The sequence below is a fragment of the Dendrobium catenatum genome, unplaced genomic scaffold (genome assembly GCF_001605985.2).
Source record: "Dendrobium catenatum unplaced genomic scaffold, ASM160598v2 fragScaff_scaffold_465, whole genome shotgun sequence".
Classification (NCBI taxonomy): Eukaryota; Viridiplantae; Streptophyta; class Magnoliopsida; order Asparagales; family Orchidaceae; genus Dendrobium; species Dendrobium catenatum.
In genome coordinates, this window is record NW_021318927.1 from 1010714 (window position 1) to 1031871 (window position 21158).

Sequence of the window (21158 nt, forward strand, 5' to 3'; positions counted from 1 at the left end):
TTTAATATTAGAAATTTTAGAAGGGAAAGAAATCAAGTTGAAGGAGTTGGGTTAATGGGGACATCAGAGCATGGAAAGTTTATCAGAGGCGTGGTCGCCGTTCTACGGCCAAGATCGTGTCGATCTATTTTTAAGTCCTCATATGTACTTGTTTTATTTATTTGCTTTTTGTAATTGTTTTAGTTGTATTTCCCCTTGTACCCCTTAATTAAGGGTTTGTCATGTGTAAGCCCAAAGGGCTAAGTCATCTTTTTATTTTCCCGTCTACTGTATGAGACTATATAGCCCTTATGTTTTCTTTTGAAGGTTAATGAATGAATTATAAAATTTTCTGCATATTGAGTTCTTGTGAGAGCTTGAAAGGGTTTGGAAAGAAATCCCTTGGAGAGGGAAGCGGATCACCCACCAACCTTGAAAGAGTTCGGGTTCGTAGCTAGTTTCTTCATAATTTTCTTTCTCTTTTCCCTCCCTTCCCTTCCATCTCTCGGTCCACCTACAACCTTAAGCCGCCAGCCACCCCTTTAAACCTCCCACCTCCGGCCAACCACAAGCCCACCGCCCCCTTGGCTTTGGTTAGCACCCCTAGCTCCCTACCCCACCCGACCCCCATCTCCCCTGACCCAAAACCGGCGGCCAACCCATCTAAGCCGTCGGCCCCCCTTGGGAATTCCCACATCAAGGCTTGTATTCAATCCTTTCCAATTTGGTTTTTCTAAGATAGGAAGCCTATTTAATTCATATTCAAATTTAATTTGAATTTGATTTATTTCCTAAATTACGAAATTCTATTTTTGAAAAGTTTCTAAAATTAAATCCTATTTGAATTTAAATTCAGTTGAATTTAATTACACCTTTACAAATATCCAAGTCCAAAACAAGCAACCCTTAAATGCCTCTCCCTAAATCCCTCTTCCCTATTGAAACCTCCGACCCCCTCTTTCTCTATCCCTTTTTCTATGCCCCCCCCCCCCTCCCCCTTTTAATTCCCCTTGATTTCTTTCCAAATTGTTGACTCCTCTCTTTGGGAAGATTTCAAAACCCCTCCCTCTCACCTACCCGCCCCTCCCTCTCACCCCTTTCCACGTTTAATTCTTTCCAAGTTTAAGAATCAATTAGGGGAAACAAATTCCCTAATTTTCCTCCATCCTACCTCCCAAAATCTGAACCTATTTCCTCCCTAAGCCCCCATCTTTGGCCGGCCACCTCTCTCCCTCTTCTCCACTTGAATCCTTGAGAGGAACTTCTTTCTCTCAAGAGGAATCCTTAATGGAAGCAAAGATCTTCATCGCCAACACTTCACCCTTACGGAATCGATGAATGGCTGATCCCGATTTTTCCTCCGACTTCGTCTACAACGAGCAAGGAAACATCAACATCCTCCGGTCAACATTCCTCGACGTCAACTCGGAAATAGACAATTCAGCTGAAGAATACCTGGATCGTATCATCTTCACCTTGTTTGAAGCAATCGAAGAGCAACTTGCCAACGTTCAGTGACAAATCACTTCCGTTTCACGATGAGGGTGAGGGTGAACTTTTTCCCCTATTCAAATTCTCTTCTAATCCTCTGCTGTAGTAGGTTATGATTCAATCACAAGGAGTCATGCCAAAGCTCTCTGCATTCGCTTAGTAAACGTAGGATTTGAGTTTTGATTTTCTATGATTTCTAATCTCATTGTTAACCTAGGGATTCTATTGAACATCTACTTAATTTGCATCTGTTGAAAATTCTAATTACTTTGGTGATTCTCGCTCTTAGCATGTGATTTGGCCTAAGTGAAGCCTCCCCTCTTTTATTTTCTATTGTCGTTTAGTGGCTAACGTTCATAATTATTAATTGCTCTTATTCAAAAACGTGCAAGTTCTTATCGCATTGATTTAAATAATACTTAGTCCTGCATCATGGGTTCTTCAAGAATTCAACAAGAAAGAAAAACTACTGTGAGGTAATTTTATATGGAAGAAATCAAATGTTTGTTGAATCGTTCAAATTGAGATTTAATATTACTTAAATTATTATGTTATTGTGAACAGTTAAATATCCTCAATACAGGACGAAGATTGAAAGGGGAAACTAAAGTGGGTAAATGATGTTATTTCATGATTATATTTTATGCATACAGTCTTCTAAATATTTGATTATTTGCATAAATTATAAATGTTGAAGGTATAAATATTTAATGATTATAGTCCTCTGATTAATTGCATCAGTTATAAATGTTTGAAAGTTTCAATAAAGTGAAAGGTAATATTTATAGATATGCATATGCAATGTATGCAAATGTATAAATAATGATTAAATGAAAAATGGAAAATGTAAAAGATAATGAAAGATAGGAGTTCACCTTCGTATGGTACTGGCTGGGGAAGCAATGTACCCGTGCACGTTAAATCGAAATGGAAATAGAAAAGAAAATGAAAATCGTTGTACCTTTGATACATTTAGACGGTGCTCCTGTACTAATGAAATTGAAAAAAGGAATACATGTTAAAATGGAAAAGGAATATGTATTAAAGTGTTATAAATGTTATACAATAATATGATATGATATGTATAAATGAATGAATAAAATAAAATGAAACAAATAAAGAAAATGTATATTAAATGTTAAATGAGTAGACCTATATCAACGATTATATGTATTATACTAATCCATGTTAAATTGTTTACAAGTAAAAAAATTGCCCAGGGAGTTTACTTAGTAAAATCAACCCACCAAATTAATGTTTCAGGTAAATCTCCAGAATTAAAAAAGGCCGAAAGGGAAGAATTTGTTTATAGAAGATGACATAATAATGAAAACAGGTAAAATCTACGAATGTAAACTTTAAGTTTTTCTTTTTCCAAAAGGTGAAATGAATGGATTTTGGACTGTGTATATAGTGGCTCTTAAGTTGAAATGAGAAAGTTGTATGTTGTATTGCTTATGAATTGTACTGAATTAATTCTACCATCTGATTTTTAGTTCCCACCTCGTTAAGTCGAGCATATGGGCCGGGTTGTGACACTCGAACTGGAGTAGAGCTCAAAAGTCGTGCTAGAGCTCGACTCGCGACACAGAAACAAGCTCAACGAGGGCTCGATTTCGGTTTATGCCCGCCATTCAGTGTTTTTATGCCCGATTTTAAATCGATTGCACGCGGCAGGCGACCATTGCTTTTTTCTATTGGATAAAATAGGTGTCTTGCATTTTTTTTAGCTACAGCTTTAACTTCGTATTTTTTTGTTAAACTAACTACAACACTATAGCAGCTATATTATAGAGTATATTATTCTTTATAGTATAGCTGCAACATTAATATATATATATATATTGCACTACATCTTTAACATTTTTTTCTTTTAAACTAACTACAACTTTCTTTTAATTTAAATTTAATAAAATAGTAATTACTTTATTTTTAAAAAAAAATCTTAAAAATTATTCAAGCCGACTCGCAAGCTCTCTAGCCGAGCCTCATCAAGCTCGAACTCAACTTGTGAGCCCATAAATGAGTCGAGCTCGAGTTGGCTCGTGAGCCGATTTGGCTCACTTACACCCCTAGATCAAGGTAACATAAATGTTAGCATATAATGTATATCCAAAAGGAGAGAAGAAAGCCAACATTCAAACACCAATTAAGTCCAAAAATAACAAAATCATTAAGGAAGTTTTTATGCCAAGCATGGAATTTAGTAAATATGAGAGAATCTAGAAAGTTATTTTTCTTTTAAATAGTGTTTCGACAAGAGAAAAAAAACTAAAATATTTTATTAACTAAACCAAATAGACTTTTGAGCAATCTCTACCTAGGCCAGTCTAAGTTACCTATTAAGGCATTTTGATAATGTGATTAAGCACAGATCTTTACTCTAGTTCATATTAGCCTCAGCTTGATTCACTCTAGGATCAATTCAAGTCAAACATTGACTCAATAATCAACTTTACCCCACATAATAGGCTTGACCTATTAACCAACTGCTTTACCTAGACCTCAGGAAACACTGCCTTACCTTATAGTATATCCTAAGGGGCCTCACACTAACACATTTAGTCAACTAAGGTCAATAGTCCAACTAAAAACCTCTATGGTCATAACTAATCTAATTGACCAATGTGGGACTTATCATAGTCAACCTAGGGGATCTATCCTAGTCAACCTCAGAATCATAGGTCAACATTGCATTTTAAAATAGTTCAAGACTAGTCTAATATTATGATGGAGCTAACCTAGGTTGACCTAAACCAAAACAAACCTTAAGCCTAACTAGTATGAACACTAGTGGCCTCACCTAACCTAATGGACCAATCTCTAGGTCACCTAGACATTAAAATAAGTCAAATCAACCTAAATAGGTCAAACCAACATAAAGTGACCAAACCATGGACCATGCCCAATCTAACTTATTTCCCAAGGTTCCCCAGACCCTATGTCAACTACCCAAACCCTAAGAGCTAACTTAGTTTATTCCAAAGGCACATATCAACCTAAATCACTCAAAATGATCAACCTAAGCAACACTCAACCCTCCAAGCCTAATCCTTGAGCTAGAGCAACAAAGATTACCTCCCTTTGACTTGTTCAAACTCCTTAACAACCCTCAAACTAATTGATAGGAAACAATAGAAGAAACAATAAAGAATTACTGAAATCAAAATTTCAACAATCTCACCAAACAGATTCTGAAGATTTAGTGTAGGAAAAATCCAGCAAAACACTCTTGATTTAATAGTAGAAGGAAGAAAATAATAAGATACAAGAGATCCTCAATTTGAGAGGAAGATCTATCGCTCCCAAATCCCTAGATAACGTAAGAGAGATCTCAAATTTCAGCCAAATTTCAAATTCTAACCCTAGCAAAACATACTACTTAATACATAAAATTCAAAAGGAAATCTCTAAACAACCCCTACTTTGAAATTTCCCTCCTAAATCCCTCCAAAAACTTTCCCAATTCTTGCTGCCAACTGGAGAGAGCGTGTGGCTCTTCTGTGTTCACCCCTGTTACGTATGCTGGTCCTGTATGGATCGGCTAGACCGGTCTAACACTAATCCTTACAAAGTGGGAGTGAGATATGAGGGAAAGAACTACCTAAAATTAAAAATCCCCATCAAAATAAAAGTCCCCGTCAACATCGCAATTTTCTGACTTCTTCTAATTATTCTATGGCCACTTAAGCTTTTGTGAATTGATTTGGTCCATTTAAAGGAATGTCTTACATCCTTTAAGGTGTAGAGAACTCTACTCTAGGGAATTGAAGGCAATGTAGTCATCAAATAGATCATGCTAGCTTTTAATTACAACTTGGTTTAATGCTAAAGCATTGAATGGATTTATGAGCATTTGGGATGCATTCTACTAACTCCTTTAAGGTTATCGCTTTATTATTGGTCACAAGGTAGATACCTACATAAAATGCTTAACATGAATAACATACATTGCATAAAAACTTAACATACATATACACGCATATACACATATACATAAACACATACATGCATACAATTACATATACACATGCACACATACATGCATAACATAAATGGCATAACATACAACACATGCATAACATAGATGGCATAACATACAGAACATGCATAACATATAGAACGTACATAATATAACATAACATGTATAACATGCACAAGATGCATGATAAATTACATTATACATATAAGATTTTATTTCAGTTTTTATTTCGCAATTCAAAAGTGTAATTTTGGTATCAGAGCCATGTCGGAGTAATCCGATCTAGCTGGCAAGTCTGTATTTCTCTTCGATTAATGGGGGCGGTAGGAGGACAGAAGCGGAAGAACCCACTTCTAACTTCTAATACTTCATAGACTCTGAGGGAGCATTTTTTAAGCCGAAAGGCATTACATTCTATTTATATTGACCGAATGGTACTGTAAAAGTTGTTTTATAACGATCTTCTTCTTTTAGCTGGATTTGCCAATATCCAGATTTTAAGTCAATTTTTGAAAATAAGTTAGCTTGTGCTAATTTATTAAGAAGATTATAATGAGCTTTTAAATACAATAATTTCTCCAATTAATGAGCTAAATAAGTAGAAGAGGCTCATTAATGAGCTGATTTTAGAAGCTCACCAAATTTAAAACTCAACTTGTTTTGACCCCCCCCCCCCTTGCCTACATCAGATTCTCCTCTGGTTGAAAGAATTCATCTCCTGATGAAGCTTGAGTTTGCCTTGAATCTTGTCCTGAGGCTTCCGAAGGTTGATTGCATGGACTATGACTCATGACTTTAAAAAAAAAAAACTCACATGACACCAAGACTCATACAACAATTTGCCTCAATAACCTAGGATATACCAACCTGGCTCTGATACCAAATTGATGCGAGCAAAAATTTGGGAAAAGCCCCAAATTTGCGAGCAAAAGCTAAACTTCCTAGGATATAGAAAAAACATAAAATACTCAAAAACTTCACCCCCTGGCTGTTTTTCCGTGAAGTGCTGCCCTGTTTCCTGTGCTGGCTCTTCGGGTCCCATGCTAGCTGGGCTTTCCGTGACTTCTAGTTGGGTTTCCCGTGCTTCTTTATCCCTGTTTTCATTGCAGTTTTGTGGGATGTTGTGATGTCTTTTGGCCTTTCATTTCCCTAAATCTGATTGGATTTGGTTGGAGGTGCTATGGTTGTTTAGATTCTTTCTTTTCTTATAAATAGGAGATGTTTTGTATTAAAAAAGAGAGTGTTATGTGCCAATTTTTTGAGTAAGAAAACCTAAGGGTTTTTTCTTTGGGAATAGCTTGCGAGCTATGTCCCCATCCCTTCTCCTTCTTCTAGGAAAGCTTGCGAGCTTCTCCTCCTTCTCGGCTCCTTATCTCTTTCTTCTATCCACAAGTGACCACCCAACCTGTATCCTTCTTCTCAAGGCAAAGCAAGTTTAGGTGTTTAAGGTGTCTTTATGTCAAACGTTTGTAAGCGTAGTTTGAAAGTCCTTTTATAATATAAAGTTGTATTTTGTCAAGTTTTTGAGTATTTTATGTTTTTTCTATATCCTAGGAAGTTTAGCTTTTGCTCGCAAAAATTTGGGGCTTTTCCCAAATTTTTGCTCACATCACATAACATATATAAGATACATATCATGCATAACATTCATAATATTCAAAACATACATAGCATGCATAACATAGGCGTTGGCAAATTACCCTCACGCTAGCCCCTTCAATAGCACCAAATAACTTAATTAATCGTGGTATAACAATCAATCAGGCCTTTGGCGCTCATCTAGCACCTTCCCATTTAACTTTTAACCCATCCATATTTAAGCCTCATAAATTCTTCCTACCTTTTGTGCTTTCATTGCTTTTGTGCTTTCATTGTGACACACTGCTGCAAATTCAACCACACTCTCTTAGTTAGCTATTACATGACAAGCCATCATCACTAGATTGATTTCAAACCATCAAGTGTTAAACATTTAAAAAACCCTTGCATGTTCAAACTCTAATTATGGGATGATAAAATGATATAAATAGGATTGTTCCATGAGCTTGTGGCGCTAGTTCTAGTCTAGATGTGTCCTAAAACTTATAGAGTCAAATCATATATGAGAACTAATTTGGCTACCTATATGAGTTTATTGAGGTAATGGCAAAGCTCGACCTTTGGCATATGGGCTTTGATAAGATTACATGATGGCTTAGTCAACCCCTAATAATACTTTCTAAGATAATGGTCATCTATAGGAATGATGGGCCTTATGCCCTCCATAACAAGAAGTAGCCTCACCCTTCATATCCGTCTTTCAAAGATGAATGATCATTCCCAATTTGGGTTGAATTTGGCATCAATGTTGTGATGGAGAATTATACATTTTTCATTTGAGGACTAAATCACTTATCCTTGCATTGTGGTTTTCTAAATTTTGTTGGGTGGAGTCGAACTTCACAAAGGGGTTAAAGTTCTTCAAACTATACACCGATAGTTTCTTCTTGAGCAAGGACATAACTTCGGACAATACTAATTAAGGGTAGCTTGAACTTAAATCTCCAAACCTAAGAAAACAAAGAGTTGATTGGATCACCACATTTGGTTAGGTTTTTTGATACATTCATACACCCATTAAGTTTCTATTAGCTTATCATGTAATTCTCTTTTATTTTTAAAGAATTTTATAAGGCAGCTTTGCAAAGGTAATATTGAATTCTTTACTTGGGCGATTAACCATCAAGTTGTATATTAAGAGTATACTAATCAATATTATGTGCTTAGTAAAATAATTAATTTGTATACTTTTTAAAGGCTATACCATTACCTGAAACGCTTGATGTGATACTCTAAATCTATTGATGATCAGGTCTCGAAAGAGGTTCACTAAAATTCGATCTTAATCTCTTTAAGTGGTATTTTGTTAATCCACTTTTATACTCAATGGCAAGAAAGATAAACGTGTGCATAACAATGTCAGAGTGCAAACTTTCAAAAGCTAGGAAACCATTAGACTACAAGAAATTTGATGGTTGGTGAAGGCATTCATTATTGAAGGTTTAACATGAGTGGCACTTTTTGAAATGGTTGATGTATATCCCTTTACTATAGTGAGATAATGTGCACATATGCTGCAGCATTTTGTTGCTATGCTTGTCAAATCTATAAGATCAGTACTGACCTTGGGATTGTGAGTTGGGGAAAACCTAGTTTTATCCTAGGACTTATTAAGCTATTATATATACAAGCGTGAACTCCACTACCATATTGTGTTGGATCCACGCACTTAGTTTTATCCCTGGTTGGTTTAGTTGAAATAACTTAATCAAGTCGACCCTTGAACTTCTTGAACAAAAGAGACACTTTGCTTGGTCTTCAAACTCAAAGAGTTTTTAGAAAGCTGGACATACGAATTCTAATATAGAGTCTTCTCAAATCCACAGGGTTAGCTCTAATCTTGGATTTATAAGCTTTGGAAAATCATGTCTAGACCGATGGACTTTGAGCTAATGGAAATGCATTATGGATTCAACAGTTAAAGTCATCTTTGTATCTTGACTCTTCTTAGGCTTGTTTGTTAAAGAGTTATTTTGTTTCATTTAGTTAAGCTTGTTGTGTTTAAATTGTGCCCGATGTTGAACAAAGCTTGAGAACTTTCATGTGCCAGTCGAGTTTATCGAACCAGCAAAGCAACATGACATTCTTGTTCATTGATTTTCTAAGATTGGATCTTGGGCTTCTTTTGCTCCAATTGAGATCTATTAGTAAGCTTCCAATATTTTATTAAGGAAGCTTAACTAGATTTTTCTTATTTTTGAGCAAGCTTCTTCTAATAGGACATTTTTGTTCAAATATTTTGAGGAGATTAATGTTTCCTTGCAACATTCTTTAGATGCTTAACAGTATGAAGGATCGTATAGATGGAGGTCTGACCTTCTTAGATGCCACCAGGATCTTCCATCGGCCAATCTCTATGAGATGTATTTCCCTAATATCGAGCAACAGCATCATCAGCATTTGCTATACAACATTATTTGTATGACTCGGATCTTTTTGAATGCGAGTCTTGAAGCCTCCTTTTGGATAGAACACTCTAGGTCTTAACTTCAAGATATCCCCCATGTTTATATGAGGATGACATGCTCAAAGATTTATGATTAGCTTGCCAACCTTCAGTTTGAGTAATATCTAATGGCTGTGCAAGACTTTGGCACAGCAGGTCTAAACCATTGAGCACAATCAAAATCATTAATTGAAAGTATTCTCCACTTATAAGCATGGATGTATTAGTCAAGAGGGCTTGTGCCTAAGAAAAACTCAATCCTCATAAGCAAAATAAACCCACATTAATTTCACTAACCAAGAAAAATCACAAGGAATTTCAACTCAACAAGTTTGTGAAATCCTACTGGCTTGTTTCAGACCTCCAAAAGAGTTGAGGAAACTGTTAGAGCGGTCCATTGGACCTGTCCAGCCGGTTCACACGGGACCGGCTCAGGCGGATAGAGGCAAAACTCTTCCGCCTCTCCTACATGCTGCTAGAAACCGCCGGGTCCAAGGGAGCTTTTTGGGAAGGATTTTTGGGGGAGTTAGGAGGGAAATTTGAATGCAGGGACTGTTTAGAAATTTCCTTTTGGATTGTATGCATTAAATAGTTGGTTTTCCTAGGGTTAGGGCATCTTGAATTTGGCTGAAATTTGATATCTCTTAGGTTTAGATTTTTTAGGCTCTAGCGGCATCTTGCTATTTTCCATTTCCCTTTGATCAAATAATAAAAATTATCTACTGTTTTCGTGGTTTTGTGAGGATTTCTATGGAGAATTCTCGCTGTTTTTCGAAGACTGATAGGAAATATTTGAGATCTACAAGTATTTCTTATCATAAACCCCTAAGCCAAGAGCATGGTTCCTTCGAAAGTCCAAAACTATCTTGTACTTTAAGAGAGTTGCAAAATTTTAAATCAAAGAAGTTATGACTATCAAACAAAATAACAATCAACACTGCACAATTTTCATAATTCTATCTCCACTGATTACATTCTATCTTAAGTTCATCTCCTAAAAGATCCTTGTAAATGATTTCATAATATTTTGTGCATTCAAGGTGATTGCCAAAATTTGTATTAAAGAATAGAAAAAAATAATAATAAATCAGTAACATTCAATATTCATATATTTTCATCTCAATTGATTCTACTCACACTTGAATTTCTTGACCAAGAGATCCATTTTTTCCTAATTTCAATAATAAAGGAAAATCTTGAAGTAACGTAAAAGCAGGGACTTACAACCGCTTACAATGGTATAACAAATACCAAAAATCACCTGAAAATAATAAATGAATAAATAATAATAACTTGAGATAACACCTGAAGCTTGATATGAAGATCTCCAGGAAGAACACCCCGCCTACCCTGATTTCCAGCTTTTGGCACTTTAATTGTATCACCAGAATCAACACCTATACCAATTGTATTGAAATAATAGTAAAAGAAAAGAAACTAAAGTCAAGAAAACATAATAATTAAAATTTTTGTACTAGAAAGCTGCTTAAGAAGCAGTAAGAAAGCCATCCCAAATGAAGCCTCAGTTTGAAAAGGATGCCAGGATAATGAGCAATCAATGAATCAAGATAGTCTAAAGCCTTTGTACTGTCATAACGTAAACTAATCTTATGATAATATCTGAGATTGGCAGTCAAGACTTTCATCTTAACATATTGTTTGACAAACTTTTTCAACCAGAGGCAGATATGCAGAAGAAAGCCGACCAAAACAGTACCTGACCAAGATTTTATACCAAATTACAAAAATGAACAATAGAATAATGGTATAAAGATGACAAATGAAGTAATAATGATTTTACGAGATGTAACTAAGGACTATAAATAAGATAAAAGACATGAAATGATTAGATAAACAACATAGAATTAACAAACACAAATCTTTGTAGTTGACTGTCAAAGTTCTTATTTAGTCTTTAGGGGCCTTTTGATAATTAAATTTTATTATTGGATATGTTTTCCCCTTCCTTCTTTTATAAGGGTAGTCTTGTAATAAGGAGCATCTAAGTGCTATCAAGAGAGGCTAGCCTAATTATACCCCATCCAGTTAGAAAACAGCTTTTTGAAGAGTTTTAGCTACAGGTTTTGTTCTAATTTAGGGAGCATTCTATATTTTTGGAGAGGTTTGGAGATGGTAATGAAGCCCGAGACTCCACCAAAATTAATCACGAGATCTCCTGTACCATTTCCACAGCTTTCCTTGGCTTCTGGAATGGGTTCCAGTGTCTATCCACATGATAGCAGTTGTTTGAGTCTGTGTTTGATAAATAAAACAGAGAAAAGACAAAGTGGCTTGGAAGTTTTCACTTAGATTGACAGGAAAATAGAGAATGTAACACAGGGTCCAATCAGAAGCAAGAGGAACCGACCGACTGAAGTTTGCAAGATTTCAAGAAAAAGGAGTAGCTGCAGCTGTTTACCCTGAAGTTTGGAGATTCGGGGAAAGCAATTGAAGAGAAAGAATCTTGGCTTGTTCAGGTTTTCTGTTTTCTGGAATTTCATACCTAGTTTGCATTTATTTCAACAGTAATCGACCCACTTGTTTAGGTATTCATTGCAGCGTGGTGCTCGTTCAAACCTCTGGGAACATAGAACAACAACCACTAACATTGTGGAAACAGCAGCAATGATTTCATAATTCAAAGAAGGCCTTTCCCACAGGTTCTCTGCTGTCCTTTTTTCCTCTCTACTTCTGCATTGTTTCTTTCTATTAAGGCATTAGCCTGCTTGAATCGTTCTTGCAATATTCAGGTGACTGCATTTTTCCCATCAACCAGACTTTTAAGACAAATTGTTTGAAGCAAGGACTCAAGACAACAATACGTTAGATTGAATTTGTGGAAGGGGATTCATCAGAAGTGATGCAGGCTTTTGGCCATTACAACGGAGCTTTCTTGATTGGGATAGTGGATAATAAAATTGAGGGAATTCATTACAGCAGCAAAGTTCTTATAGTTACCATAAGAGGTTTCTGATAGGAAATACTTGAGTTCACCAGTAATCCAAGAGGAAATACTTGAGTTCGCAAGCAACCCTAGCAATGATTGGAAAAAACAGCAAGAATAATGCAAAAATCTGGATGAAATCAATCCAAAATGATAGATTATAATAATGGAATCAAAGCAAAGCAAACACAAAGCAAGATACAATTGATCCTCAATTCGAGAGGAGGATCGTTCTCTCCCAATCTCCAGACAATGAGTTTACAGCCCAAGACACCAAGGAAAACTCCAAGAGAACAACTCAAAGCATGTCTGCCCTAACCCTAGCCTCCCTCTTCTTTCAAATACAACTTCCTAATAAAAAGCCAATAAAAACCTTCCTAGAATAAACCAAATTCAAAAGGATTTCCCAATGTGCTAGCCGCCCCCTTCCCTCTCTCTAATTTCCGCCCTAGGGGGGCCCACAAGCCTTGGCGGCTTGTTTAAGGAGGCGGCTTAGCCCGTCTCCTATAGAATTGAACCGGCCCAGGCGGGACCAGTTTGATCGGTTCAGGAAGAACCGTATCAGTTTCTTGTAAATTTTTTTGTGATATTTTCTTCAGTCTTAAGGTCCTTTAGTTTCATAGGAGTCTTGAGGTTGTTTGCTCTGAAAAAATTTTCATCAAGCTTCCATCATTAGGGCAAAGCAAGTGTGGATCCGATGCCCGTGGATGGCCTCGCTAGGTTCCGCCGAGGGATTAGTTACGCAGCCAAGCACTCCCATTGGAGTGACAGTAGGTAGATACCCCCATTCCAAAAAAAAAGCTTCCATCAGTGTTAAGGATTAAAGAAGATATGCTTACTACAACAACAACAAAAAAGAAACCAACATACTCAGACGCCATGCAAGCTTGATGTAGACAAAAGGGGGGTCAACTCATGTCAAAAATAATTAGATTTTTGGCTTCCCTTGAGTCTACTATTTGAGCAGAAATTTTAGCTCATTTATGAGCTGGACTTTAGTTCATTTATTGAATTAATGGTTAGCTCATTATAAGCTAACATTTTAGTTCATTTATTATCTTACTTTTTATTAAATGTTATTTAGAGTTTTAAAGTCTTCTTTTATGATGTCTCTTGGGGTTCCAAAAATGGCTTTTGGAATCCCAAGATAGGTGTTTTGTATTCCCATGCATGACTCCTTGGTTTCCTCCATGGTTTCATTGCATTTCCCCCCTTGGATTCCGGCCGGCTGCTGGTTTCCCGTGCCTATGCTCCCTCCCTTGATTGTGCCCCCTTGGTTCCCGCTCGGCCTCCTTGGCTCCTGCGGCTACCACTTCGGTTCTTAGGTTTGGGATGTTTTTCCGTGAAAAGCATTTGGGTTTAATGCTTTTGATGCTTAGTTTCTTGTGTTAAAATTAATGTTAGTGTCTCTTTGTATTCCCTTTCATACCTATATATATGGGGGACATGTAATGTTTGAAAGTTAGTAAAGTTGATATTTGTGAGTATATTTGCTATTAAACCTGCGGGTTTGTTTGGAAATCCTGCAGGCTCTTTCCACCCTTCTTTCTCATCCCCTCCGGAAATCCTGCGGGCTCTTTCCACCCTTCTTCTCGGGCTTCTAACCTCTTCGTCTCTCCGCAACTGCCACTCCATCTGTATCCTTCTTCTCAACAGTGAAGCAACTTTAGGGTGTCGTGTTTTGGTTGATTTGGGAGCATTTGGACAATCTTGCAGTGGTGGACCATCGGTTTGCTAGTCTTATGAACTTTTCTTATTTAACCTACAATTCGATGCATGTGAGGAACCCGCTCTAACAGTTGTCTGAGGATAGCGTCTTTTTTATTTCTCCTAATATTTCTTGTTGTGTATGTCAAGTCTTAGTTGTCTGCTTTTATTTTAATAAAGTTTGTTTTAAGTTCTATCCATTGCGTCAATTTCTTCTTATGTGTCTACATCAAAGCTACAATGATATTACCACTCTAGCCACATGTCCTATCAATGATCGCAAAAGTCATAACACTCGTTGTAATACAAGTCCATAATAACCCTATTCAAGCTCCAATCTCTTTCTAATAATGCATCTTCCAGCACTTCCGCTCCTGATAATGCTCCACATTTCAGCATGATATAACCACAGTAACTCCAGCAGCCAAGCCAGCCTTTTTCTCTCTCCCTCACCCATTCACACACAAATTCCAACAACTCTATGCTCTATTGACCTTTATTGCCCATCTTCGAATCTATCAACACCCAAAGAGCTCTCTCACTCTCGATGCTCTATCCCTCTCCTGACACCCTTGATCTTCTCACTACTGCTCGTTATGACCCCCTTTAAAGAATAGATTTATCAGTAAGAAAATGAAAGCAACTCTATAAATATAAATCTATTCACCCCCATAAGAAGTTAATTACTAGTGGCAATTGCAAGGGATTTTTCTTTAATGTGGAATTAAAAAATATATGTTACCTGAAGGAATGGTAACGTAAACACTCTTAACACCATCAACAACCCCTACTCCTTTGCATAACATGCAATGCTCCTACAGGTATGTTAACAATCAGCATAAGACAAAAAATTTAAGGAACCATACAATCTTTTTTTGCATGCGAACCTTAATTATTCTACCAAATCCTTTGCAAGGACCACAGGTGGATGTGAACGGAAAAACTATAACCTGAACCAAGAGATAAATAATAAATTAATCCAACTATAAGTTCTCAACGAATCATGCCACATTCCTTAGCAAACTAAAATAAATACTTACCTTTCCAGTACCTCTGCAATTAGGACACATAGACAACTTTGCATTGACAGGATGACCCCTTCCATCTGCATACCAAAATTTGACAATGGCATTCAAAAATTTAAAATAAAAAATTGAAAGCAATTGTTTTCTGAACATATGACAATCTCCAAAATAAAACTATAATTATACTCAAATTCAAGAAAATGCAAACTTGATCGGTTGTCTCCATGCTGAACAATGATTACTTCTATTGCATATCACAAGAAAAAATAAATCCAGTAATTCTTCATTTCTAGCCCAGCATATGACCCACATAAGAAGCTACATGCTACGAATTCCAGATTCATGGCAGTATAATCAATGGCCAAAAGTTCTAGAAGGGAGAACAAAGTAGAATATATACTATCTAACATTTCTATATCAGTGGATATCAAATTTTATGGATGCGTGTGCTCAAAACTATACATGCTATGGTGTTTTCAGGTATATATTAATCTGATAGGGTATCATCATATAACAAATATTCCAAAGATTAAAAACCTCCAGGCAGCTACAAGGGCCTAGAAGCAGATATAGGCGCATAGCAACAACAGAGAATTTACTGAAATGGTATGGATATGTATGTTAAAACTAAAAAGCTAGATAGAGTATAGGAAAGCTAGACAATGCGGAAGACTGGCATCTAAAAGGAAATACATGCCAAGACAGGAGGCCTGACAACAAAGAAGTAAATCAGTAAATATGTAAGTCAAAGTTTTGATCATGTGGGAATCCTGCCTTGCAATCTGCTCTAACAACTGCATTGATCACTCCCTGCATCTGTCAACACCAAGCCAAAATTGTCCCAACATTCAAGTCCCACATCCTGCTGCACACCCAGCTACCATCCAAACTCTCCGCCAAACTACAGAGCCCCACCTGGCTGTCCGCTAGCACTGAATTTCTCCCTATAGTCATGCCTAAGGCAGCTATATTCCAGTCCTTCGATTCCTAATGGGATAAAGACTTGATATTGTTATTTTTGTATTAGTATCATGCTTTGCTGTAAACTTTCTTCCTTATTTCTTCTTAATTTATGTACTCAGTCATGGCATTGGGTAATTATCTTATTGCCATTCTATTCTAGGAGGGCTTGTATCAAATGTAAATAGTGTGCCCTTTCTACCTTCGTGAATATGAAAATATATAGCATTCTTCTCTCCTTTATTTTAACGTAGTATCAGAGCCATACTTCTATATATTTCATCCATCTCTTTTCTCTCTCTTCCACATTTCTCTATCTTCCACAATCTATGAGAATTTTAAGTCAACTCATCCTTCCTCGAAGAATGTTTTATTCAAACCATAATGATGGTCGACACAAAATGGCCTTGGGAAGAATAACAACCTTTAGTGCCGCCTCCTACCATAAATCAAAGATCTCATGGAAATTTTAGTATCCAAGAAACCTTCTTCAAGCGTCAATTATCCCATTCAAGCTAAATATTTTGCACTAAAAATTATTATAAATGTAATTGCTTAAAAAGTTATGGTCTTGAATGCCTTAAATTCCAAAAAGGAAATACATAATCTTGAACAGTGGACTCTAGAGCTTCTGATAATATGACAGTAGATGCCCCTAAATTCAAATCCTTTATCCATGTCTAAAGGACTATACAGTAAAACTGTTTATGGTTCAACATCAAGTAACTAAAATTGGGACGATTAATATCACTAGCTCTCTAGTTCTTAACTCGGTTCTCTTGGTTCATAAACTTTCATACAAGTTATTATTAATAAGCAGAATAATCAAAGTTATAAATTGTATTACTAATCTTTTTTCCACTCATTGTGAATTTCATGATAGCAATATGATAAGGAAAATTAGCAAAGCAAGGGAAAATACTGATCTCTACCTTCTAAATTATGAAGCAATTCCTAAAAGGAAAGATAAACATGTTCAATAAATATATTCCTCTAATTAAAGCACAATCATGTTGTAGCACATTCTCCTAGTCATCAAACTTTTATTTATCTACAAAAATCGTTCCCCTCCATTTTCATCAACATAAATCCTACGATATTTCAGTATGACACTTTTTTTTTAACAATATTTATAATCTAAACGATGAGTGTGACACTTGTTAATTAACTAAAAACATTCAAACTTCCATGTGTAGTCATCATTTCAAACCTCCTAATATTTTGCAATAATCCATAGCGACATATGAGGCCCATCTCAAACAAACAACTTGTTAAGTTCTAGGTGGTTTCTAGTTTCATTGATGACAACATTATAACCACTCAGATATTTCTAGTAAAAGAAAAGTTTGAACACAATTCCACTTACTAAAAATTCCACTCCTTTATAAAGATTCAATTAAAATGCGGGTTTAAGTCCCCAAGACTAATAATGGAATGAATATTTTCATTCCATTTTTGGGGCATACTTAAAAAAGAATTGTTCACCAAAATTATTTTTTTCATGCTCTTTTACAAAATGTGATCGCATAAAGGAAAATAAATGTCTTCTGGAGGTTGCACAATCAATTATGATCACCAGTAACATTCCAAAATATTATTAAGATAAGGTCATCCATACTACTGCCTATCTCATTAATTATATGCCATCAAGAATCCTAAAATCAAAACTTCTTATCAAACTCTCACCCAAACGCATCCCAGATATAGACTGATCTACCTCATTCCTCTCAAAATGTTCAGATGCTCTATTTTTTGCATATTCCCCCCATCAAAGAAGCAAACTAGACCCAATGCCATAAAATGTGTTTTATTAGCCACTCTACTCACTAATAAGGACACAAATGTCATTTACTCAATATTAAAAAAAATCTTAAACTACAATGGATGTTAAAATTCTTCAAAAAGTAATCATTCGTCCCAAAACTCACATTCATGACGAAAGCATTAACTCTCATTATGAATACATGTTTTGTGATGTTAGTCCAACATTATTGGTTCGAGCCGATTACATCAAGGATCATCCTTAAGCCCATATCTTTTTGCTTTAGTCATGGATGTTCTCACTGTATATTTGCAAGAGGATGTACCTTGGTATATGCTTTTTGCTGATGATATTTGATAAGACTAGAGAGGGAGTTGAAGGTAAACTTGAATTATGGAGGTCAACCTTAAAGTCTAAAGATTTTCACATGAATAGATCTAAAACTGAATATATATAGTGTAATTTTAGTAGTAATAGACCTAGTGTGGGGATTGTGACTTTGGGCGATCAAGTCATTACTAAGAGTACACATTTTAGATATCTTGGATCTATTGTTCAGAGTGATGGTGAGATAGATGGGAATAATTTCAGCAGAATTCAAGTTGGATGGTTGAAGTGGAGGAATGCATCGAGCTTATTGTGTGATAAAAAAGTCCGCTCAAACTTAAGGGAAAATTCTATAAGATGGTGGTGAGACATGAAATGCTTTATGGTGCCAAATGTTGGCCATTAAAAGAGAAGCATAATACTAAGTTAAGTGTTGCATAGATGAGTATGCTCAGCTGAATGAGTGGCTTTACCCTTAGAGATAGGATACGAAATGAGCATATACGTGAAAAGGTTGGAGTAGCGCCAGCGGAAGATAAGATTAGAGAGAGTCGCCTTAGATAGTTTGGCCACATAAAATAGAGACCCGGTAAGGAAAATAGAGGTATTAGATTTGACTTATGTTAAGAAAGGTACAGGTAGACCTAAAAAGACTTGGTTAAAAAATATTAAAAATGATCTTTCTTTATTAGCTTTAAACGAGAATTTGACTTTTAACATGACATAATGGAGAAAAAATATTCATGCAGCTGACCCCACTTAGTAGGACAAAGGCTTGATGTTGTTGTTGTTGTTGTTGTTGTTCAACATTATTGGTATCTCAATTGACACCCCTTTCAAAACCTACTTGAGTCTCAGCCTTCCAAAGACCATATAAAACGAGCATGGTAAAAAGATGTCGTTCATTCCAGACAATGAAAAAAAAAATTCAGCCACCAAGTAGAGCAAAGCATTTCATTAAACCAAACAGAATGTTGAGCAAAAGTCTTGACTAGGGGTCTCAAACAGTAGTGGGTCAGTGTCAAACAGTAGCAGGTCAGTGTCTGGTTCGACCCGAACCCAACCCATAACCCGATTTTGACACCCCTAGTCTTGAGGTCAATTCACATGGCAAGGTAACATTGGTTCCAAAGATGATAGAAATATTCATATTGCTTCTATTAGGAAAAGCATAAGAAATTGCTCCAATCATATAAACATTCCTTATATTCATATAATAGATTATCTCCAAAGTTTTATGCCTCTATTACAAGTCTCCTAAGTCCAAGAAATTACAAATATTATTCAAAATGCCTAAAAACTGCATGAATAAAACAATGCAGTTCAAGAAGAATGTAAACCCTTGAAAGAAATGGTACATCAAGCCTTTCAAATCTTCCCATAACCTACTAGACACAAATAGATCTTCAATAAAAAAAGGTAAAAGAAGTGTCAACCTATACAAAACAAAGTTTAAGGGCAAAAAATTTCACTCAAACCTATGAAATTGATTACCAGAAAACCTTTGCCTCGGTTTCTGAGGTGAATACTATCAATGTAATTTGGTATGTTACTTCTGATTAAGATTTGCCACTACATCAACTAGATGTAAGAAAAACCTTTACGAATGCAGATTTAGAGATGAAGCATATATGAGAATTCCTCCTAAATTTGAAAGAAAGAGTAATATGAACCAAGTCTATAGACTGAAACAAAATCTCTATATAGCTTAAAACAATCACCAAGAGCTTGTTTCAATAGATGCACCAGGGTGATTAAAAATGCATAAGTGTACTCTCAAGGATGGTCTAGCAACACTATTTACCAAGAAATAACTTTAAATTAAAATTTCCATCATGATCGAATATGTTGATGATATTATCTTCACCTGAAATCATGATGAAATAAACAAGCTAAAAGATTTCTTAGCAGAAGAGCTTGAAATCAAGGACTTCGGTTTTGAAAATATTTCCTAGCCATAAAAATAGCAAGATCAAGCAAAGAGATCATCATTTCGCAACAAAAATACATCTTGGACTTACTAGGGAAAAGTAGTATGCTTTGGTGTAAACCCACAAGCACACCTATGGTCTATTAATCAAAGTTGGGACTAAGTAAGATTCTACCTTAATTGACAAAGGAATCAAGAATTCATTGAAAAATGTATCTTCCAATCTCACACTAAATGTGATATTTTAGTGGCATTTATCTTCCCATTAATGTTGTTAGTCAGTATGTAATAATCCCATAAAGGAGCATCATGATAATGTGTAAAGGATACTAATGTAACCCAAAATTTTCACATGATTAAGAACTTATTAATGACCTATAAATAACCCTCATATAAATTCTTGCAAGCATGAACATCTGCATGGGACCCAAGCACAGTGGCGCCAGCATTTCGAGTTTAGAATATTCAATAGGAGTGTTGCAGCGCTGCATCTAAAAGATTTTTTTTTTTAATATCCTAATCCACTACCCAAATATTAAAGCACTCAAACCCAAAGTTATCCCCATCAGTTGCTTAGCCAGGAATAAGAAGAAGAGAAGAGGGGGGATAGAAAGATGAGAGAAAGGAGAGAGAAAGTCGCTTATGGGGCATTTCCGTCCATCCTTCCATTTGTGAAATGTATTTTGATCGTGGTGGGTAACTCGAATCAAATTTTCATTTTCAATAATTTTGAATTTTAGTCTTCTCTCTCTCAAATCTGATTAAAATGCATTATCATTGATTTAGCAAGTTTTAAATGTATAACTTTTGATATGTAATAGGTATATAATTCTGAGCATTTTGGCATGATCATATTAAATTTTCACTAGTTAAATTTGCATGTACAAACTTTTACTGAAATAGTTAAGGTAAAAGCATGAATAAAAATAGAAATTACCATATTTAGTCTAGATATGGCATACACAACATGCATAGTAAAGTAGTTATTTGACATGACATTCATCTG

General features: G+C 35.8%; 1 protein-coding gene across 1 annotated transcript in view; it reads right to left on the bottom strand.

The window, feature by feature from the left end:
* The window catches only part of LOC110103189 (chaperone protein dnaJ 1, mitochondrial), a 79798-nt gene that overhangs the window by 49457 nt on the left and 9183 nt on the right, over positions 1 to 21158 (bottom strand). Inside the window, exons 9-12 of the mRNA XM_028694365.1 lie at positions 15189 to 15253; positions 15036 to 15098; positions 14891 to 14963; positions 10803 to 10894 (exon numbers count right to left, since the gene is read on the bottom strand). Of these exons, the coding sequence (XP_028550198.1) occupies positions 10803 to 10894; positions 14891 to 14963; positions 15036 to 15098; positions 15189 to 15253 (293 nt within the window). The remainder of the gene's footprint in view (positions 1 to 10802; positions 10895 to 14890; positions 14964 to 15035; positions 15099 to 15188; positions 15254 to 21158) is intronic.